This window comes from Epinephelus lanceolatus, chromosome 16 (genome assembly GCF_041903045.1).
Source record: "Epinephelus lanceolatus isolate andai-2023 chromosome 16, ASM4190304v1, whole genome shotgun sequence".
NCBI classification, from domain to species: Eukaryota; Metazoa; Chordata; class Actinopteri; order Perciformes; family Serranidae; genus Epinephelus; species Epinephelus lanceolatus.
Window position 1 is genome coordinate 37085373 of NC_135749.1, and position 22692 is coordinate 37108064.

General features: G+C 43.3%; 1 protein-coding gene across 3 annotated transcripts in view; it reads left to right on the plus strand.

Annotated features, from left to right (window-relative positions):
• Positions 1-22692, plus strand: part of carmil1 (capping protein regulator and myosin 1 linker 1) — a 93217-nt gene that overhangs the window by 65925 nt on the left and 4600 nt on the right. For all 3 annotated transcript variants that reach the window (XM_078176054.1, XM_078176055.1, XM_078176056.1), the window contains 11 exons: positions 565-687; positions 1565-1740; positions 3693-3780; positions 3868-4029; positions 4310-4376; positions 6368-6627; positions 9638-9753; positions 10923-11436; positions 12269-12305; positions 12557-12763; positions 19380-19517. In XM_078176054.1, coding sequence (XP_078032180.1) covers positions 565-687; positions 1565-1740; positions 3693-3780; positions 3868-4029; positions 4310-4376; positions 6368-6627; positions 9638-9753; positions 10923-11436; positions 12269-12305; positions 12557-12763; positions 19380-19517 — 1888 coding nt within the window. The remainder of the gene's footprint in view (positions 1-564; positions 688-1564; positions 1741-3692; positions 3781-3867; positions 4030-4309; positions 4377-6367; positions 6628-9637; positions 9754-10922; positions 11437-12268; positions 12306-12556; positions 12764-19379; positions 19518-22692) is intronic.

Here is a 22692-nt window from a genome sequence, read left to right on the forward strand (position 1 = left end):
GTTTACCGGAAGAAAACACTGTAGTCCTCGCTCCGGATAACAAGATGCTTGACGACGCCGTTCTTAGTGCCTTTTTTGGGCTTGTTTTGCTTATATTCTTGAAGCAGCAGTACGACAACAACCTTGTTCTGCTAATGCTTCATCTGTTGAGGAGGAGAAGGGAGGTAGAAGACCGTGCTGTGGCGAATGGAAACCGGTAAGTGCAACAAGTCCGACTGCTCTATCTCAGCCCGTTGCTATGCAGCCTGTTGCTATGCGCGCTATATACGTCATCGCGCCAGAACGGCAAGGAAACGAGCATGCGCAGAAAGACCGGAATGAACTTAAAGAGGAATGAGTGTATACATGCACACAAAATTCTTTCATTCGGAATGACGAACGGAATAAACCACCCCCTTTAATCGGATTTAATTTTCAATCGGAATGACCGTTTTTCAATCGGAATGACCGTTTATATGACCACTTTTAATCGGAATGGCCTTTCATTCCGATTAAAAGTGGAATTAAACTGTGCATGTAAACGTACTGACTGTTGCTGTCTGTGCATTTCACTCCTCCCTTCAGCTGCTCCCCAACCTGTACCACCTGAAGAGCAGCGGGTCCAGTGGAGCATGTGTTGGAGCCATTCAGGACAAACTGGAGTCGATGGCTGGAGAGGTGGCCCGTGTGATGGACGAACAGCTGCAGGTACTGAGCTGAACACACTGAGCTGTTACAGTACCAAAAAGTCCTCTGAATGCTTTTTTTTACAACATTCAAACTAGGGTTGGGTTGGTTCTCGGTAATACCAATTCGGTCCGGTACTCCGTCTTGGACCGGGTTTTATTTTTTGAGACCGACCGGACCGCATACTCGGGCAGAACGTACGCGGAGCGGACGCCGCGGAGGTCCGCCCAGTAAAAGTGGACGTCCGCAAGCCCTGTGCGCGCAAAGCACAACCGCGCGGACTCCGCTCCGCACACCAGTGTCACACAAAAGACTGTTCAGCATGTATTTTTCAAATCGCGGGGATTTTTCACGGACATTTTTACACGTAGTCCGCTCTGCTTATAGTAAGCCCGACTCTGTGAGCACCCGTGTCTGCCTCTTCGCCAAGCGCACAGGGGGGGGGGGGGGGGGGGGGGGGGTGTGACTGATCAAGGTGGTGCGAGTGCGCATGCGCCTCTACTGTAGCCTGGAGTTTGTTTAATAGTGACGGAGAGTCGATAATCGCGGACAGTTTAGTCTCGACGAAATCAAGGAATGCGCCACTATGGCAACACTTTGGCTTTGAGCCAGACAAAGGAGGCAACCCTTGTTTGCACTGATTGAGTAAGCTGCAAAATTTATTTGTAAGGAATAAAAGAAACAACTTGTTACTGTCACTCCGTTGTCCTAAGGTCGTTTTTTATTTTAAATGAGTCAATTGCGCCCCCAAGTGGCGAAAATCCGGTATTACTGACTTGATGCGGTTTTTTTGGTTGTTTTTTTTTTACAAAAACCGGACCGTTTTTTTTTTTTTTCTCATACCGACCCAACCCTAATTCAAACTGGAGTTTAAACTGTACTAACTCCTCCTCCGCAGACAATGCTGGTGTCCATGGTAGACGCCGCTGAGGGTCTGTGTCCTCATGTGATGAAGAAGAGCGGCCTTCGTCAGGAGCTGCTGAAGGCCGGAGCAGGGAGGATGACCATCCCTCGCTGCTTCATCACCACCACACTGCTGGAGCAGTCGGGGGTTGACATCATCAACAAGATCAGGTCTGATCTGCTGCGTGTGTCTGTGTGTTTGCATGGTTAGCTTAGCATAAGCTTTACCAGATCTTGCCTCATCTTACAGTCATTGGAAAAGAATTTTCCAGGAGAACAAGTCCAGTATTTAGCCAAATTCTTGCAGCTGATGTGTGATTTCAAGGCGATAAATATTTTTTTTCCAGATATCAGTCATGTGCTTCCATAACAAACTGGTTTTCTGTGGCCTCCCTGATTCTAATTACCAGAGTCCAAGCAGACACTGCTTTTGAATTTCCAGATACAAAGTCTGTCTTTTTCTTTTTTCATGGTCCCACTGAGTCCCATCAAAACATGTTTTTGTGTTTACACAGGCCTGATCAGGGCCCAGTTTCACTAAATTTGCAACAGGAAGTCTGTGATCTGTCACTAATTTTGACACGTTTTGCAATTTTTTTAACTGATCTGTTAGCTTAGTTTTTTTCTTGATGTTATGTCTGTTTTGTAAATCCTTTTTTTTTTTACCTCGTTTGATATATAATGCTTATCATTTTTAGTTCGGTCAGGACTACTTAAGTCAAAGACAACTTTATTGCCATTTGCAGTAACATATTTGGCGGTATGGCTCTGTTCTGGGGCCTAACTGCCTTTCCTAGGCCTATGCAAAAAGCCTAAAGCAGGATTTATACTTGTGCGTCAGCTCTATGCAGAGCCTACACCATAGCCTATGCACGTGGCCTACGCCGTTGTGAGCATTTATACTTGTGCGGTGGTCACTCTGCTGTTACACCTCCAAAATACTAGTTGGCGGTGGGGTTTCTGTGAAATGCTGTTAAGTTTAGTTGATTCAAAACACACCTAAAACACACATTAAACATGGTTTAATAGAGACAGTTTCAAACACAAATACACAAAGCGGCTTCATTATGACTCACAGGATTCACAATCAAAACATTTGTCTTTTGCAGGACACATTTTCCCCACAAATTCAACATGCTAATGTTTTTAGCACAAGTCTATGGCATTTTACATTGTATAAATTAGCCTAACAGCTAGCGGAGATATACCCCACTCATATGAAGCCAGGAGCAACAGCAACATTTCAGAAAGGTAACGTTACAAAATTGGGTTCCATTACAACTCACAAGGTTTACAGACAAACTACTGTCTTAATAAACACATTTTCCAAACAAATACAACATGCTAATGTTATTAGCACAAGCCTGTGACATTTTGCACTGTATAAATTAGCCTAGCAACGAGCAGAGATTTCCTCTGCTTAAATGAAGCCAGGATCAGTCCCGAAGTATAAATCACCAAAGGATAAACACAAGACTTAAAATGCTTTGGGGGCGTTATCGTCTTCACAATTTATTGTTTCTAATCTGTGCAATTAAAGTAAATAATAGCTTTGTTTCCACAGAGGGAAATGGATTTTAGCTCACAAAAATAGACAGGTCTGCATTGCCATGATATGAAGGTACACATCAGGCTACAGCGTAGGGTTTGGCATAGGCTCTACGTTGACGCAGAGCCCACGCCATAGGTACAGCATTGATTAGACACAGGAGTGTAAATCTTGCATACAGCGGAGAAAGCACACCTCTCTGCCCTTCCATGTGCCTTCATGGAAATCCTAAGGCAGAGAGAGCAAACCTCTCCGCCCTTCCACGCATCTATATGGAAAGCCTTAAGGCAGAGAGAGCAAACCACTCTGCCACTCAGCTGATTGAAGAAAGGGAGTCAGCTGATAGATCACATGATTCCTTTCTATGCAACAAATTGGCAAATCTCATTCAGGGTGCCCTATTTAAAATACTCTGGCCTGCCTACTGTTGCTGCTTCCTCTGCAAGCCGCTTTGCAACCCGCCTCCACCCCAGCTTCTCCTATTATATATAATACTATGCCAAATATAATACTGCAATGGAAATATTTTCTGTTCTGTGTTTTATTTTTGTGTTGTTTTTTCTATGTGAAACAGTGAAGTGAAGCTGAGCATGGCCTCATTTCTGTCTGATCGCATCGTGGATGAGATCCTGGAGTCTCTGTCCAGATCACAGCACACTCTGGTTAGTGTCCTCTCTGCCTGCCTGTCTGTCTTTTTATCTGTTATTCTGTCCATTCATCCCTTCCTCTTTCCTCCTTTTTGTCTTCAGGGTGACCATCTGATCAGGAAGAGTCAGCCTCTGCTGCATCATGAACCCCAGATGGAGACGGAGGTTTTGGATGAGTTGGTTCTGCAGCCAGAGAAAAAGGAACACAAACAAAGCCATGACCAGGAGCAGAAACATGGGCTGGAGCACATGGACACCTGCATTGTTAGAAAACACAGAACAACACAAACTCTTTTACACCAGTCACTGCATAATAGCCTGTATAAAATGGGTTATGAATAGTCTGAATAGAACAAGAGTTCACTGTGGTAAATATTCACTGTCTCAACAGCTTTGCAGAGTTGAGCGCACTTAATGTACAAACTCCCAGAAGCATCAAAAGAATGTTGTTATAGTCTTCTGTAAAACCAACACATCTCCTCCTGCCACGCAGAATTTGTGCTTTTTCAAAAAAATAAAATGAAAACCTGTTTTTGCTCTTTAGATGACTCCTAAATCCAAGAGGAAGAGTATTCTGGTCAGGATGCTGCGCCCTGTCTCTGTGGCATTTGGTAAGTGAGAAAATCTCAACATGTTATAAATAGGTCTGTCACAATAACTTTTTTTATTGAGTGATGTATTGTCCCAGAAATAACTTTGGTCAAACAATATTATTGTCAGTTTAAGACCATTTTATGCCACTGATATAAGGATGATATAGTGGCATAATGATGCAAGTGCACCCTTTCAAAGAACAATGAACTTGTTCTCTAGAATATTCAGATACTGGAACTGGGATATTTTTATGCCTCCTTTGCCGGCAATAGCTGTGGTGGTCAAAAGTCAAGGTCGCCATGACCTTGAATCCTTCTTATTCTTTTTATATCTCAAGAACAGCTTGAGATGATTTCTTCAAATTTGGCACAAATGTCAATTTGGACTGAAGAATAATCTGATTAGAATTTTGTGGTTGTATGTAAAAGGTCAAGGTCAGTGTGACCTCATAAAATGTGTTTTTTGCCATAACTCAAGAATTCATATGCTAATAAGGACAAAACTTCACATAAATGTCTAATAGAATAAAATAATGGAATGATGTCATTTTATATCCAAAAGGTCAAAGGTCATCTTCACTGTGACATCATAATGTTCTGCATAAAACACTTTTTTGTCCATTATTCAGCATCATATTTAGGGAACAGAAGGGGAGACGTTTGATCAAGGTCTTTTCTGTTTTCAAATATAAAGATAAGCAGACAACTTGAACGCAGATTAATTACATTAAATGTATGTACATAATGGGAAGCAGGCAGAGTTAGGAGCCATGAAACCTCTATTTTGTAAATACTTGTAGAAATTAGTCCAATGAAGTTTGAATTCCTGTGATAGCTGTATAAAAGAGAAGGGGAGACATTTGGTCAGATACTGAATTGGTGACTGTAATCTTGGGTGTCCACCTTGAAACTTTGCTGATTGTATAGATCTTCTTTGTGTGAAGCATCCATGTTTTCACAGACATGGTTGGAAACTGTAAGAGAAACTTGACTGGTGTGTGGAGGCATACAAATGCGGGGCAGTAATTCTAGTCTTAAGTAAGTAAGTAATAAGTAAGTAACATCTGTTTATTGACAAGAAAGTATTCATAAAATGATAGTACCTTTATAGGAATAGCTCAAAATTACACAGTTTGAGACTAAATACAAAATTTGGCAAGCAAAAACAAACAAGTGATGCCTCTTGCAACCAACAGACGAGCTTAGCAAAGCTCCAGGAACACCACAGTTAGCTCCATAATCCAGCCGGTGTGCGGCAGTTGGCTCTTAGGGATGGAGTGGAGGATGTCAAGTTGTTGGAGGTTAAAACTACAAACGATGGACTTTTTGGCCTGTTCCCAGGGGCTGAAGGCTAATGATTATTAGGACTATGCCTCTTGCACTCAAAAAGTGCAGCTGCAGGCTACCAGTAAGCTATACTGTGTCATCTTCGAAGGGTGCCTTTATTTTTCTTCGGACTCGCACAAGTAGGCGAAGTGGCGAGGAAAAAAGGGAGGATCACAGTAAAAGTCGGGAAAACCCTGCTGTTTATTCTGGCATCATGCTGGCTAAAATGTTGGTGACCTTCTTATGTAAACAGCAATCATGTAAACACAATGGGCAATATCAAGGTCAACAAAATTATTAATGTTCATATAACCTAAGATAAGTTGATAATGTAATTGTTGTGACAGGCTAGGTTATAAAGCCACTTAAGGTAGCAATTACTTTAACAACTACAGACACAATTGATTTTCTTTACCCGTCTCTAACCATGCTATTCTTGCCTGGCATCATTTCCTGCACAAATTTTAAAATTTGTTGTCTTTTATATGTAAGTGGCTTCACTCTCTGCTATTTACACTGACTGTACAGCTAAAGGCTGTGGATGTTTTCATGGAAAATTGTATGCTGCATTTTGTTTCACCTCTGTAAAACAAGTGTCTAATGAGATGATGGACCAGGACAAAGAAATTTACAGTTGGTAGGTTTTACAGTTTTTCATGGCTTTGCCTTTTTTTGCCCAACAGAGATGGAGTTTGACCTAGACAAGGCTCTGGAGGAGGTTCCTATCCATGTTGAGGACCCTCCTCTTCCTCCTCCTCCTCCTCCTCCTCCACAGTCAGCGGACAGAATGTCAACCTACTGCGGAGACCTCCCTCCTCCTCCTACCCCACTGAATACAAAGTCCATCTGTTTGAGCGAGCTGCCATCTGTGGAGCACAAGGTGCTGGAGCATCACACCAAACTCCGCCCGAAACCAAAGAAGAGGACAAAACCCAGCCGACCTGTAGGTTGCCATCAGAGAGCAAAATCCAAATCACCAGTGATACCAGTCCTTTTGTTTGTGTGTATTTGTAGGGTTTTTTTGTTTGTTTGTTTGTTTGTTTGTTTGTTTTGTTTTGTTTTGTTTTATTGCTTTAGTTTAGTGCTACACCCTTAGAAAAATAAGGGTTCGTCCTGAAGGGCTGAGGTTCCACCTAGAACTGTTTGCCTCTTAGAAACCCTTTTTTCAAGAAAGCATTCTTTAATTGTTTTTTGTAAAACTAAGGTTCCATTACAAACTCTTTTACATCCAAAGAGCCCTTTTGGAAAAAGAGTTTTTCAAGGATTGTTGAAATCATGGGTGTTAAAAGATCCTCACCCCCAGATATTCAAATGTTTACCCATGTTTCAAGTTGTATTTTTAAATGTAGATGTATCTGAAATACCCTTAATCAAGTCATTATACTTGTGCTCTGCAATGCCATAAGACCACATGGTTTGCAGGAATTCTTTTTGTTTTCTCGTGTATCCACTACTTGGTATTTTCTTAGAAAAAGAGATAGACAACTGGTTGCTCTTAACATTCAAATGTAGATTAAAACCAGAGATACTGGATGAAGGGAGATACCCAACTGTAGGCTTATCCAATGTTAAGAAAACGGTTACTCTTCCTGTCTCCTAAGTGGGCGTGGTTAGCTCTCCCTCCAATCAGAGCCTGTTCTCCCTCACCCCACCTCCCCACCACCGTGTTGAACAGAGGCTCTGTGGATGTCTGTGTATGCGGATCGTGAAGCAGGTGGAATGAAAATACATTCTTCCTATTATTGCAGCCTATTGCTGCACAAAGCTTGGGCATTTTTTATTTATTACTAGCGGTAAATAACTGTTTGTAAGCTAACTGTGATTTTACCTAACTGTGATTGGTAAGATGTGTGGCTTGTGGAAAATGAACCCAATATTTACTTTAGTGACTACAGGGCGAAAGAATTGACCATAAATTGTGATCACGTTCATTTTCCTCATTGACGACAATACATTCAGAGCTGCCGCAAGTCTCCTACGGGGGCGTGGCGCTGACGTCACTGAATCAGGAAGTGAGCTGAGTTGGGTATCTCGCTTCATCCAATATCTCTGTTAAAACCCTGTGTCGAGTACTCTTGGAAAACGGGAAACAACAGGATACACAGCAAGGCCGTCCAGGCACTGCAAAAATATGGAAAACGAGGAAGGAAGTACTAAAAAGCCTTTATTGTAGTGGCTAAATCATTAAAAGAGCCAACATGTTTTGACCACTGTAGGTCCTTGTCAGGGCTTTCTCCCTCCTTTTCTATATTTTTTGAGTGCCTGGATTGCCTTCAGCCCCGTTTCCACCAAACACTTTTGGTATGGTACCTTTGGAACCAAAAGTAAACCTTCAGACATGGTACCTAGACCCTAGCATTTCCACTGCAAACCGTACCCTTAAATGTGGGCAGGGTTGTTGTCACACACTGCTCCGTCCAGCATTCACTGTATTTCCTCATCACTGGTGACACAGATGGAAGTCTGCACCTCGTTTATTGTCCAAAGAACGAGGCTGCACCCCGACATTTTCAGAACAAAATAGAACAGGCAGTGAGAGTCTCTCTCCATGGATATTTAAAAATAGTGTGTTTGTGCATTTAATCCTTCTCAGGCAAGCTCAGGGGTTTCATGTTGCTGTAGCACGACACTCCACAACGCTTTTTTTTTTTTTTTTTTTTTTTTTTTTTTCCCCCCCCCAGAGTGAAGATTAGAATATATGGAGTTCACATAATCCGGCAGAAATTGATTACTAAAAGTGCATGTCATATAAAAACTGAAGTGATGGTCAAAGTTGTCATGGAATATTTAAGGTTTGTTGATTGATCCACGTTGTCACCTCATGCATTGAGTAACATTACAAGTAAATGTTCCACCTTAAAAGTCACCGGCCATTGGCCTAGTGAATAGTTATTTTTTCTCCGACTACAGCTGCTGCAAGAGGCAATAAAACATCCTTTCATTTCATAGTTACAGTTTACTGATAAAACTCTCCACGGTATGAGCAGTGGTTACATAAGCCTCAAAACCAGCCACAGCTCAGCCCTGAGCAGAGTGCCTGTTCACTGTTAATCAGTCAACAGACTGCAGTGTTCACAATTCCAACTTTTAGTACCACATCTGTGTGCTAGCCCAACAAAGGGGTGACCAAAAATGGGAAAGGTATGGAACGGTTCCATTGGTACCGTCCACAACTTTTCACTGTGGAAACAGGAAAAAAAGCAGCGTACTGAACTGAACTGTACTGCTCAGTGGAAATGGCTTTCTGTGCACTAGGTATTTTTTTGTTCTGTTCTAATTTGCTGCACCAAAATTTGTTTGGGATGTCCTTATAATGACAACTTGACATTAACCAGAATGACATTACCAGAAGATGTCTTTGTCATGACAACTTGACATTAAATTTGTTTGGGATGTCCTTATAATGACAACTTGACATTAACCAGGATGACATTACCAGAAGATGTCTTTGTCATAACAATAATAATCATTATGTCAACTTGTCATGCTTCTGGTAATGTCATCCTGGTTAATGTCAAGTTGTCATGATAAGGACATCCCAAAAAAAATTATGTCAAATTGTCATGACAAAGACATCTTTTGGTAATGTCATCCTGGTTAATGTCAAGTTGTCATTATAAGGACATCCCAAACAAATTTAATGTCAACTTGTCATGACAAAGACAACTTCTGGTAATGTCACTTTGATTAATGTCAAGTTGTCATAATCAAGACAACCCAAACGATGTCAACTTGTCATTACAAAAACCGAATGACACTTAATGACAGCAGTCATAAATGTTTATGACATGTACATAATGTTCATGACAGGTTCATGAGTCCTGTGTCATGTCATAGTTATGACAGTGTCATGTCACTCTTATGTAGAGACCTTCAAGTAAAGTGTTACCAAATATAATTGAGTCTCATCTCTGCCTCTCTATACTGTTTCATTCCTGCCATTGTTCTTTTAGCGGAAGACCACCAGCAGCTCAGCACCACAAGAGGTAGAGCAGAACAGCATCATGGGAAAGCTGGACGAGGGCCTGGATGACTTCTTCTCCAAGAAAGTCATTAAACTCAGCTTCAAGTGAGAGTCAGAATCTAACAATCCTTTAAATGATGATTTTGTGTTGAAAACAACTTTGTAAAATAATCCCACAAAATCAGTTTGATTAAAAGCAAAGTAAACTTGTGTGTCATCGGCATAAAAATATAACCAGGTGTTTTCTCACAATGTCAAAACTTGCAAGATTTTGTGGGCTTGTAAGAAGGGCTGCATCTATTGATTCTTTTAGTAATCAAGAATTCTATCGATTATTCTGGCATTTAATCGAGTAATCAGATAAGAAATATTGCATGTTTTTATTAGAGCACTTTAGCTTTATTTAAGGACAATATATAAAAGATAAAATAAGAAAAGTCTCTGAAATGAGAGAAATAAGCAACACATTTGTTTCCTTTTTTGAAAGTCAGAGCTGTCAACCAGTCATGCAAATGACCGATTTCATACACACTCATGCTACACTGCTATTTCTCATGCTGTCAGGAATAATCAGTGTTGTGAAGTAGCTCACTACAAGGTGCGACCTTACGAATTTAACAGCATTCTCAGTAGCGTGGTGATGACGTCACTACTTCCTGAGTCAAATAGCTTTTCAGTAGTGAAGTTAATTGATTGACCAAGTAGCACAGTAGCGTCCATAAAAGTTACAATCTCTTTTTCCCAGGAAAAACTCTGAAATGCAGCAAACTCTTTTCCTGTGGAAGTCTAGATAAAAGTAAGAATAGTAAAACTGAGGATCAATCAAGAGGAGAATGTCACATAATGGCAGGTCTGTCACTCAGTGTCATCGTGTCATCCCCACTCTCTCTCTGTCCACCCATTTCACCTTCTGTCCTGTCAATAAAGGCAAAAAGCCAATAAAAATAATCTTTAATAATTCATCACATGTAGCCCTACCTGCAAACCATCGTGGCAGTGATATTTCAATCTTCACTGTAACACGTCAGACAGATTATTGACGATTAATTTATAACTCTACAGCGGAAGTAACGTAAGCGGGTTGTCTAACAGAAATAAACATTTACAAGGAGTTCAGTGCGCTGTATAGTTGTACTGAATTTAACGAAGCCTAACTAAAGGCTTTTTTGTAATCGAATTATTCGAGTTACTCGAGGAATCATTTCAGCCCTACTTGTAAGGCAGAATTAAAGTATAATGTTTTCAAATTCTATATTTTTTTTAATCTTCTCTAGACTTCCCTCAGTGAGAAGTCCATCCTCCAGTCCGCAGGAAGGAGCAGATAAGAAACGTGAATCCAGGAAGAGCGGTTTCTTCAACCTCATCAAATCCCGGACGTCCCGCTCAGAGAAGAGCCACGGACCTGCCTCCATCACTCCACCCCAACCTGCTCCCTCCACCACTGCATCACCTTCTCCCTCTATTACACCAGTGACTGAGGAAACAACGCCGACATCAGCCACTCCGCCCCCAAAAAGCCCTGGCACTGCGGCGGAGCCTCATCAGGAGCTCCTCGGGGCTCAATCATTCGACCACACAGATTCTGAGGTGGAAGCTTCTCCGACCGTAGCTGAGCCCGCCGAGGAGGAGAAGGAGGATGACAATGTGGAGAAGGAGAATGTGCAGAATAAGGCGAACCAGGAGAAGAAGGAGAACCCCCACATTTTCCGCCATATTGGGGTCCCTGTGATGGGCATGGACCTGATGGCTGAGATGAAGGCCAGACAGGAGATGATGGCTGTAAGGAAGGTGGGTAGAGCCCATTGGCCAATATTTATAATAGTATTTTATACTTCATCAAGCCAATATGTTAGTACCAGTAGTGTGGCTGCCTCAATCATATTTCACACCAGTTTTAGAGGAAACTTCTGCATGATAAAAGCAAGCTGCCAAACATCAAGGCCTGATGATTGGCTGCCATTTTACTTCTGCAAGTAGCACTCACTGCAGCATGCTGGGCAATCTGTGAAACTGCACAGCTTGAGTTTATCGGTGGTACCACCATTGCCAACAAACACTGAGGAACTTTCCCCTCCCTCGTCCCTCTCCTAGAGACAGGACTTTGGGTTTTAAGCCCCCTTAACACCTTTATTTATGTGTCTTGTACACAGGTATGCCTCCCTGGTGTAGAGCTCATTTACTGGCAGAGGTCCACCAGACTTTTGCCTGCACTTGCTGCCAACTCTGTGATGCAGAGCTGGTTGAAAATTGGCAATGTTTCCCATAACTAGCCAAATCACTATTTTCCAAGCTAGAGTAGCTGTCCTATTTCACAGAGATGGACCCTCAGTGGTTGGACTGTCCCCCAACTCCCTGCCAGAACAGTAAAACTTTCTTGCATTAGCGGCGGGGTACATTCATGGGTGGGTTGCTAGCAGCAGTCTTGTCCCCTGCTGGGTCAGCAAACTTGGCTAGCAGTAGGCTAGAAGACAATCAGCGGGCCTTGACTCCAGGCAGGTCACTGTCAACCTGCGGAAGTGGTCTAAGAATTTCATTTCCAGTGACTGCATTTCAGTAATTGTGGTGCACATGACAATAAATAACAAACTTGAAAAAAAGCTCTCTGTCTCTCTGTTTTCAGTCTGAGTCATTACTGGACAAAGAGGAAGAAGATAAAGGTGAGTTTTGGTAATATCATGTCACCTCTGGACCTGTGTTGTGTTGATTTTTAAGCCATACTTAAAGGTTAAATGTTGCAGTTCAGTTATATCTTGACAATGTAAGTTTTGTATTAAGTTCACAGATCAAAACCCACAGTGATTACTCTGCATTTGTGTGATTAATAAGTTAGTAGTAGCTCCAGAATAAGACCAGAATGCAGCCTGTCATCACGACTCTTTGTGACTCCTAAACTGTCAATTTCCCATAGCCAAGTCAGACGTCCATCCTACTGTGCCCTGCTGTGAAGAGTCCAGACCAGAGCCGACTCCTAGGTCAAAACCTCCCAGCGTCACCCCGAAACCTCCTCCACCCCAGGCCACCAAACCTCCACTGGGGCCCCGCACCTCTGGGACCCTCAGTCCTGCCAGTCCAACCAGTCCGACCAGTCCCAGGCCGAACAGCACCTACATCTTTGGTAGGCAAAGACTGGGAGAAACAGGCATACAAAAGACTTGGTATCAAGAAACAAAAAACACTAGTAGCACAATTTTTGGTATCAGCTGTAGGGATCTGTTACTCCCCTGTCTAGCATAACAGGCTGTACTCTCCCTGGTCCCCAAACCAGATGGTTCACAGCAGGATTGCGCTTTGAAGTAAAGTTCTTTCACTGTGTCAAAAGTAACTCAGATAATCAATAAAGTGAAGCAAATATAACTCAGGGTGAACTACAGCCAAAGCCACAAACAAAACAACTATCTAACCCTGAACGTTCTGGCTAATTTTATTTGAAATAAAATACAAACAAAAAGACTTTTACTGAATTTGGCTCCCGACGATACATCAGAAAAACAGGAGAAAATATGCAAAATAAAATGGCCCACCCCTACAGCTTCAAAGTTAATTTAAAGTAACAAAGGTCAATTACTGGAATCAAATACTAAATAAACACAAAGTTACAAAAGCACTTTAACAGTCAGTAAGAAAATACTTCAGGTTTAACACAGAGAATAATAATAGCTTGGAAGCCGAACACACAGAACACCACTACTGTTAAACCAGAGTTACAGCTGTAACTACGGTTCTATGAATTCTTCCTGACCGCCAGATGGCTGTTTTAGCACTGGATATCTCCATCTCGTGTATGTGCAGGTCAGGTCATTATACCAACAAAGTCACCTGTGACCATGCAGTGGCGTAGGGCGTTCACCCCAGTATAAAACCCCCAGGTCATCACGCAGTCTGTTCCCACAGAATCTTCTTGCCCGGGTTCTGAGTGACAGACAGTTCTGGTTCAACCTTAGTTACAGCTGTAACTCTTGTTCTATTTCATTCTTCCTGACCGCCAGATGGCAGGGCCTTAGCACTGGATGACTTATACCAGCAAGGTCATGAGGAATGCTTACCACGCTAAGGGACAGAGACCGTTGACAGGACGACTGCTGCCACAGCTGTAGGGGCAGCAACATTGACACTAGCGAGAATAGAGAGTGAAGGTACATGAAGACCCCCGGGTTGCAGCAGCACATACGTCTTGCAGAAAGACCCCTTTCAATGCTGCCCAGGATGTGGACACCCTCCGAGTAGAGTGACACTTACTAGGGGCTGGCAGGCCTTGCAACCTGTAAGCATATAGAATCACATCCACAATCCAGTAGTAAACTCTCTGTCTTGATAGGGGTGTACCTTTCTTACAAAATAGCCATAGCAAACAAAAAGTTGGTCAGTCTTACATAAATTGGCAGGGGCCTCCACGTATGTATGTGGCATACACTTTCAAGGTTGATGCAGATCTGCCAACATCCAACAATGACTGCAGAAAAGTCAGAATGATGGCCACCGAATAGGTCTCTCCATCCTCACCATGTGTTTTCTACCACTGAGAAAAAAGCTTCCACCAATTTGCATAGAATGACCTAGTAGAGGGAGCCCTCCAACTTAACACAGAGTGCTCACAGAATGCCAGGAGTGGATAATGGCTTCCAATGGCCAGACACACAGCTGAAGGCGATCTGGATTTGGATGCCATATGCATCCCTCCAGCTGAGACAGAAGGTCCGGTCTCCTTGGGAGGTGCCAGGGCTCACCACTGAGTAGTTTCAGAAGCACTGGAAACCATGGTCTCTCCAGCCACTTGGGGGCCACTAGAAGCAATTTGTGGCCTCCGTGTTGGACTACATTGCCCAAATTAGGGAAATTGGAGGAAAGGCATACAACAGGCAGGTCAGCCAAGCATGAGCTAAGGCATCCTGCCCCAACGGACTGGTGGTCTCCCTTAGGGAGTACCAGAGGGGACAATGCATTGATGTTTCGCAAAAAACATCCAATTCTCCTCTACTATATCGGCTCCAAATCATTCTCACCACATCTGGGTGAAGTCTCCACTCTCCCTGGTTTGGCCCTTGGCATGACAGCACATCTGCTGCACTGTTCTGCAAACCTGGTAAATGTACAGCCCTGAGACTCAGGAAGTAGGGAAATGCCCGTAAGGTGCTGCTGTGCCACTCGCAGACCCTGCCTGGACTGAGTGCCCCCCTGGTGATTGACATGATATACTGCTGAGGTGCTGTTTGTCTGGATGAGAACAAGGCGGCCCCTTAGAATTGGGAGAAAATGTTGCAGTGCCAGATGTCAATCAGGAATCACTATGGATGCTGCTGTCACTATACCCAACAGCCTGAGAAGGACGCCATACTTACCAAGCTTGCCCCTCTGGAAGCAGCATATAAGTTGCAGAATAGCCTCCACCCTCTTTTTCTAAGAGGGCTGCTAATTCCTGGCTGAGGGCCAGGGATTTTGTGGGGGCTTCAACCACAGACATTCTGACCCCACAGAAAGCGGGTGGCTGGCATCGGAACTGTAGTGTGTATCCCTTGGACAGTGTGGGCTCCACCCAAACGTCTGTGGTCTCCCTCTCCCAGCAGCTGAGTTGCTGTTTGGAAAAGCATCCATCACTGGCCCCTCCGACTTCAGGTTTGACCCCCCTGGCTCCTAGAGCCTTTGGGGGGGCCACCACTGGGGGCTGGTCCTCTTGGCAGCTGGAAAGTTGGCCAGGAAGAAGCACGCCAGCGCAGATCATAGTGCCCAGTATTGCGAGAGGTTCTAGGCTCTCCACCTGGGTGAGCAGGTGGATGGAAGTGGCTGTGTCCAGAAGGCAAGGGACCCCTGTGTGCTGACACAAGACCCAGGCCCCGCTGCAGACCAGCAAGCCCCTACCTTGCCTGAGCTGCCTGTGCCTGCTGAGCGGCAGGCTCAAAGATCTGACCTTGAACCACTGGAAAGTGCAGAGGGTGCGACCTGGCAGCCAGCCAGTGTCACTGTTGACATAAACCTTCCAAGCTCCCTAGACATGAAGGCAAAGGTCTGAAGGGATGCATCCCTAAGAGTCTGGGCAGAAGAGTCTACACCAGATTCCTGCATGGTCTGAGACAAAGCCAGGATGAGGTGAGAAAGGGAGTTACCAAGAAGCCCCATGTATGCTGCCATATTATAACTCTTAGCAAGGAGATCTGTCATTCGACACTGTGGACAAGGACAAAGAGCATCAGGTCTAAGAGGCTCATCTGGGGAAACTTATCAAAGAGGCAATGGTAGGCCCAATTGGGTCCATGCAGTTTAACCCATAGCTACCTGCCTCCTGCATGGCAGCCAAGTTCCTGCAATCACTGGTGTGATGAGAAAACAGTTTAGGGGCTGCCCAACACTTATGGAACTCCTCAATATAAGGTTTAGAAGGAGGAACCGAGAAGTAGGTTTGGGTACCGAAACTCGGTACTTTTTGTACTTGGTAACCGATTCACGTCGGTACTACCGAGTACCGATTCACTTAAAATGAAACGGTGCCAAATTTCGTACCTGAGGCGGAGGCGGAGCGAGAGCAAGAGCGCATGACTCGCACCTCAGACTCAGCAACAATGGTGACAAAAACAATGTGCAGACAAAAGTTAATGTGCAGCACTGTTCCTAAATGTTCCTAAATGCCCAAACGACGCATAGTGCGTCCAAACTCACACCTGTTCTTCTCTGTGGATTTTCTCCGTGATCGTGCGTCCTAGCAAGAAGCCACGCATATCAGCGGAAACAGCGTAGCTGTAGCTTTCCGACAAGGCCAAGCACTTGTCGGTAATCCAATGTTTTCACAGCGAAAAAAAATTATAAAATTACAATAAAATTATGTTTAACAGAGCTTTCATACAGCTTTGCACACACATTACTCTTGGATGGATTATTCGCGAATGCAGGCTCGCACAGAAATGCCACGCATATCACATGAAAGCGCAGGACCACACAAATCATTGTGCTGTCATCCCATCACGCTATAAATACAGATTAATTGTCTACAAAATAAAAACCTGACAAATTTCTTTACAACCCATTATACTGATCTTGTTATCAGGCACTTCATATAGTGAGGAATATCGTATCTTACCACGTCTTAGGCTTGTGTGTGTTTCTCCCTGTCTGTCCACATTTGTAGTCCGGCTTTCAAGATGCAAATATCTCCATATTGTCCAGTTGACACTCCATCAAACTTTGTATGACAAGACCAGCCACTTCACCTTTGCGCACCCAGATAAGTGCAGCCTAATGCATGCTGACAGGGCCGTAGTCACCATATACATTGAGGGGGACATGTGCCCCCCCACCAATGCCCAAAATGTCTCCCCAATATATAACTGAAACTGAAAAACAAATATTATATTGGAGGACATCATTGCACTTGGTTGACTATTTTTCTATGATCTTAGATGTAAATATTGCATGTTTCTTTCAGATAAAACACATTTTTGACTTGTAAATGAGTCAATGGAATTTCTTGCAATAATGAAAAAATACTGGCAATCATGTCCGCCTGGCACAAACCACATGTTTTGGACAACTGTGAAGTGATAGAATGTCCCAGCATCATGGTTCTTATATTGCCAGATTCCAGAGAGTCTCCCCTCTTCATATATGGTAGAATATGTCAACTTCCAACTTGCTATGGTGAGATACATGTAAAAATGTAAGAATTTAGGCACACAGATTTGTTTTTTTCATTGATATAAAAATTAATATAAAATACAGGCACATAGAAGAACATGAAATGATCTGGTTAGCCCAGATTGTCCTGAAAAAAAACAAGATATAGCATGTGTATGTAGCCTTTATAATGACTGTGATATGAGCTTAAAAGTAAAGGCAGTGAAAATACCCCAAAAAGGCCTAGGGTCCATAGGGTTAAAAAGTACCGAAATAAGGTACCGTTTGGTACCGGTACCGAATTCCAGATACCAGTACCGGTACCGTATCGGTTCAATTATGAACGGTACCCAACCCTACCGAGAAGGCAGAGGGCTGTGGCGTCTGCCTGAAAAAAGCACTCAAAGAAGCCGCTGCCACCAGAGCTTCATCCAGCCCCAGGCGTGCTAAAACCATCCTGATAGCTGGCTGCATTGTGGCTAGAGGTCAACACACCGATAGGATGTTTTCCAAACTATCTTTATTGGTGAAAAAAGGCTCTGATAGTTGCCGATGGTTGCAAAGTTTTTTTCCCCTGCAGCGCAACAAGCTGTTTCCTCTCCTCCCCCACTCTCTCTCTCTCTCTCTGAGAGAGGGGAGGGGCTGCGAGAGAGCAAGAGTGAGACGGCAGGCGCAGCGTGTGCAGATGCTGCAGGGGAAAGGAGGCTTGAGGAGTCCACCAGGAGTCTGTACGACATCTTTTGTGATTTGTGATATTGGGCTTTATAAATAAAATTGATTGAAAATTGATTGATTGAGATAAGCGGTAAGCGTCATTGCAAGTGCAATAAAACGTTCACGAGTTAAAAGGCCAAAAAACATAATCTCCTTGTCGGAGGTCATAAGTACCACTTGTTCAACGAGCATAAATGTGCATCATGTTTCAGCATAAACAGCAACATTTCCCTGTGCATGTTTTTTATGACCAGTGACCACAGCGTGCTTGTTAAGTAAACTAACAGCTTGTTAAGAATACGCTAAAATGAAAGCTGTCTGTGTGTAGTCTGTTTATCTTAGTTTGCCACAAATCTTAAAATTTGGCAAATTCTTGTAAACTTTAGCTACTGGCTGTGCTCTTTAGAAACTACGGTTATATTATTTGGCGCTACGGGCGCTTCATATCCAGGTCAATACACACACTTGTGAGTAAAGCATGTAAGAGGAGAGGAGAGGGCTCCGTCTTATCTCTTCATAAACTAAAGTTATATTATTTTGCCCGACAGACGCTTCATATAATAACATACCAATATACTATTTATCGTGTTATGTCATCGTGTCATTTCTGTCTCTACAATTCTCCTCTGCTCTCTGTATCATAGTTGCGAGAAGATAGAAGGACCACATTGTGTGATGATGTGGGGGTTTTATACTGGAGTGAATGCCCTACGTCATTGCATGGTCACAGGTGACTTTGTTGGTATAATGACTCAACTCGCACATACACGAGATGGAGATATCCAGTGCAAAAGCACCGCCATCTGGCACTCAGGAAGAATGAAATAGAACTGCTGTCAACCAGCCCGTTGGAAACCCTAGGATTTTAAATTGCAATTCATGATTGAGAAGCCAATCAGCAGCTTACACCCCCAGACGGAACCCACAACTCCAGCCAATCAGGGTGATACACCTGTAGTTAATATCATTAGATTGTTTTTATACTGCAGATAAAGTATTCGTGTTAAAATTACGGTTCCACTTGAGTCCGTCGTGTGATCGGAAAAAAGGCCTCTCCAAACCAAGCTCCCAGGCTGAATTTCAACCCCAGCCCGCCCCTGCCTACAAGGCGGAAAATTGGGCGCCTCGGATCAACTCGCCATTCCGCCTCTGTGTGTATAAATGCTTGCAGCTGGCCAGCAAAACAGCCCAACATTCGCGGAAAATCTGGCAGTATAAAAGGGGCTATAGAAAGGACTCAGAAAAATACGGTCAGAGCCACTACAGGATCAGACAGACATGAGAAGTTATTTAGTGAAAATATCTTTATTACTTATATCTTTATTATTATTGGTACATGGTAGTTAAATTCCTTTATACGTGTATTTATACTACGAATCAGTTAATTTTTTCTTTGTTTTTATTGCTCTCTCTCTCAGATGACTCTGCTGAGGCACCAGCAGGAAGCTCATCTGCCAAAGCACCACTTCCTGCTCCTCGCCTGAAGAGGGTGCCATCAGAGCAGGAGCAAGAGAGCACCAGCAGCAACCCTGCAGGACCCCTGTCTCCACTAGACGGTTGGTGTCTCCTTGTAAACTAGGCAACAGAAACAAGGGATTGATATTTGGTATAAGTAATAATTTGATTAAGAACAAATAACACTGACAATTTTGATAGATGGACTAGTAACCACAGTAGTCTGATATTAGTCATATTTTATTAAAACGTATTATATTTTGTTACGTCCTGGTGGCCTAGTGTTTAAGATGCACACCAAACAGTATGAACTCAGTGTGTCATTTTGTCAGGTGTCCTTAGTTGCATCTCTACTGTCACTGTCAAATAAAGGCAGAATGCTTATTAATTATCTAAACTTTTAGTTTAAAAATATGTATAATGAAGAATTAACTTCAATTCAAGGCTTAATACCTCAGCTGGCGGCTTAAAGGCGAGACATCTCTGTCTCCCCATTCTGCAGTTGTACCTTTTATACAGAACAGCCAGGCGGAATAACGCTGTGACATTCCCACAGTCAGGATGTGCCTGCTGTAAAGGGTAAATATAATCATAGAAGGCTGAAAATCACAGGACATGTCTGTTCTGATTATACAAGTCAGCAGTGTAAAGCTCAAGCATGTGGGAGCCTCCTTTCATATTTAATAGAGGTGAGAACCGTATCTAAGTACAGCTGTCAAGATGCCCTCCGCCACAGGCCTTTGCCACCTTGGTCTCGAAAAAACCCAGGGAAACCCTGACAGCTGGAACAGGTGTGGAAGGTGAAAGTTGACATAGTCCCCGTGGTAGAAGGATCACTCAGGGCAGTGACCCCCAAACTGGGAGAGTGGCTACGGCAGATTCCAGGAACAACATCTGAAACCTCAGTCCAGAAGTGAGCAGTCTTAAGAACAGCTAAGATACTGCGCTGAACCCTCAAACTCCCAGGCCTCTGGTAGAGGACCCGAGCTTGAGGATGATACAGATACCACTCTAAGAGGGTGAGAGGGTGAATATTATTTTATTTTGTTTTATTTTTTAATCCCTCGCTCGGAATTGCAACATCTATCACCACTGCCTTCTTCAGTTGTTTGTCCATCAACACAATGTCTGGTTGGTTCGCCATCACCAGTTTGTCAGTCTGGATCTGGAAGTCCCACAGGATCTTAGCTCAGTCATTCTCCTACCCCTTAGAAGGTGTCTTCCACTGTGACCTTGAGACTTCCAGCTCATAGTCTGTGCAGATGTTCCTGTACACTATGCCAGCCACTTGATTATGGCGTTCCATGTACACTCTTCCTGCCTGCATCTTACACCCTGCTTTTTGTGCTGAACTGTCTCCGGAGCATCTTTCTACAGCCTACACCTGGGGTCCTGTCTGGTATGGAGGATCCCTGCTTCTATTGATCTGGTACTAAGAAGCCTGTTCCTGTGCTGCCATGATTAGTGCTTCTGTGCTGTCTTTTAGTCCAGCCTTTTCCAGCCACTGGTAGGATTTCTTGATGTCGGCCGCTTCTTCAACCTGTTGGTGGTACATGCCATGCAGGGGATGGTCCTTCTATGATGGTTCATCCCCTCTCCTGCATTCTCGGGTTTCTGCTTCCTGAGGTATTAACTTAGCAGCTCATCTTTTGGGGCCACTTCTTGATGTACAGAGATTTACCAATACCACTTTTTCCTTCCCGATAGCGATTCCAATCCCGAACCTTAGGTATCTGCCAATAGGCTACAGCAGAATGTAGGGCTTGTATTAAAAAACACAAGAATTTTCACCAGATGACTTAAAGTAAGAAAATTAAAAAATAGTGGCGGGGCTTTTACTCACCACAACTGCAGAGGCTCTTCATTTGAAACAGACTACATTATAGACGATCCGTTATTTATTAATCTCTCTGTGTTTTTATATTTTTACTTTATATCCCTCCATTTTCTAAATAGGCTTTTATTGTGAAACATTTGTAGGAACTTGGTTGTGGAGGATACAGTAGCTTGTATGTTTACATACAGCACTTCAAATGGAGCTCCTGCCGTCTGCTGGCGCTTTTTACGTTACTACAACAACGTTTCGGCTGGCACATGAACAGGCACAAGAATAACCTGATGACATCGTGAAAGACAACCAGGGATAATTGGTGTGAACCATTGTGTAGTGTGTCATGTCTGTCGGCCAAGTCACTGCACGGTTTTATGACTCCACAATCGTGTAATGTGACATAGTGACTTTCAGAATGGGCAGAAAAGTCGTGTAGTGTGAACCAGGCATAAATCCTCCTCATTTTCAGTGTGTGACTGCAGCATGTGCATGAGAGGGGGAGGGGCTGCTGCATGCTCAGAGAGGCAAGCGACAGAGAGAGAGAGAGAGAGAGAGGCAAGCGGAAAGGAGCAACAAGCGGAGCTTCAGAGCTGCTTTTCTGAAGCAGCTCTGAATCGGTATCGGTAACAAAAGTTGATGAGGGACATAACAGATTAACAGAGAAGAATCTTTCTAATAAATGAAGGAAGTTTTTTAATTCCTTTTTTCGCTCAGATTTTTAACTCAATGGTGAATTAGAAAACAAATAAGATATAAAACTTGGGAGTGATACACTTGAGTTCACTCTCTTAGCTGTCTTCCCTCTGGGATGAAACTCCAGTGATGTTCTGATCTATCAGATCAGTCTGATCAGCTGCAGCGCTCCCCTGTCCAATCAACTCCTCTGAGCTCATTATTGAATTGGGACGTCCTTCAAGATGGTGGGTGTCAGTCATTTTCTGGGTGAAGTGATTGAGGATAGAGGAGTCCAGGAGGGATATTGCGATGAATCCAGTGTAAAAGGGGCTACTGAAGACCTGAAAATGCTGACCAATCAGAGCAGACTCTTTTTCAGGAGTGGCGCTAAAATTGAATGTCTCAGACTGAGGGTGAATACAGATGTTTCAGCACAGACCATATGAGGAAAATAAAGTGCGTTTTGAACATTAATGCATGTTCATACATGTTCTAGTAGAAAACCAAAATACAAGTATGAACCTGAAAATGAGCTGAATAGGTCCCTTTAATTATTGGGCCTGCCGTTATTATAGGCCACTGATCTGCCTTCTTTTATATGCGACTGTTTGTTGTATGTGAATTCTGAAAATGGTGGTCATGCTCTAACTCTGTAGTATGTTTCTACTCTGTTTTTTGATATGCATTATTTCGCCCATTTTAGGTACAAAGTATATACTTATCAAGCACCCACAACATTTAAGGGTGGAAAGAGAAATGAAAAAAGCAAC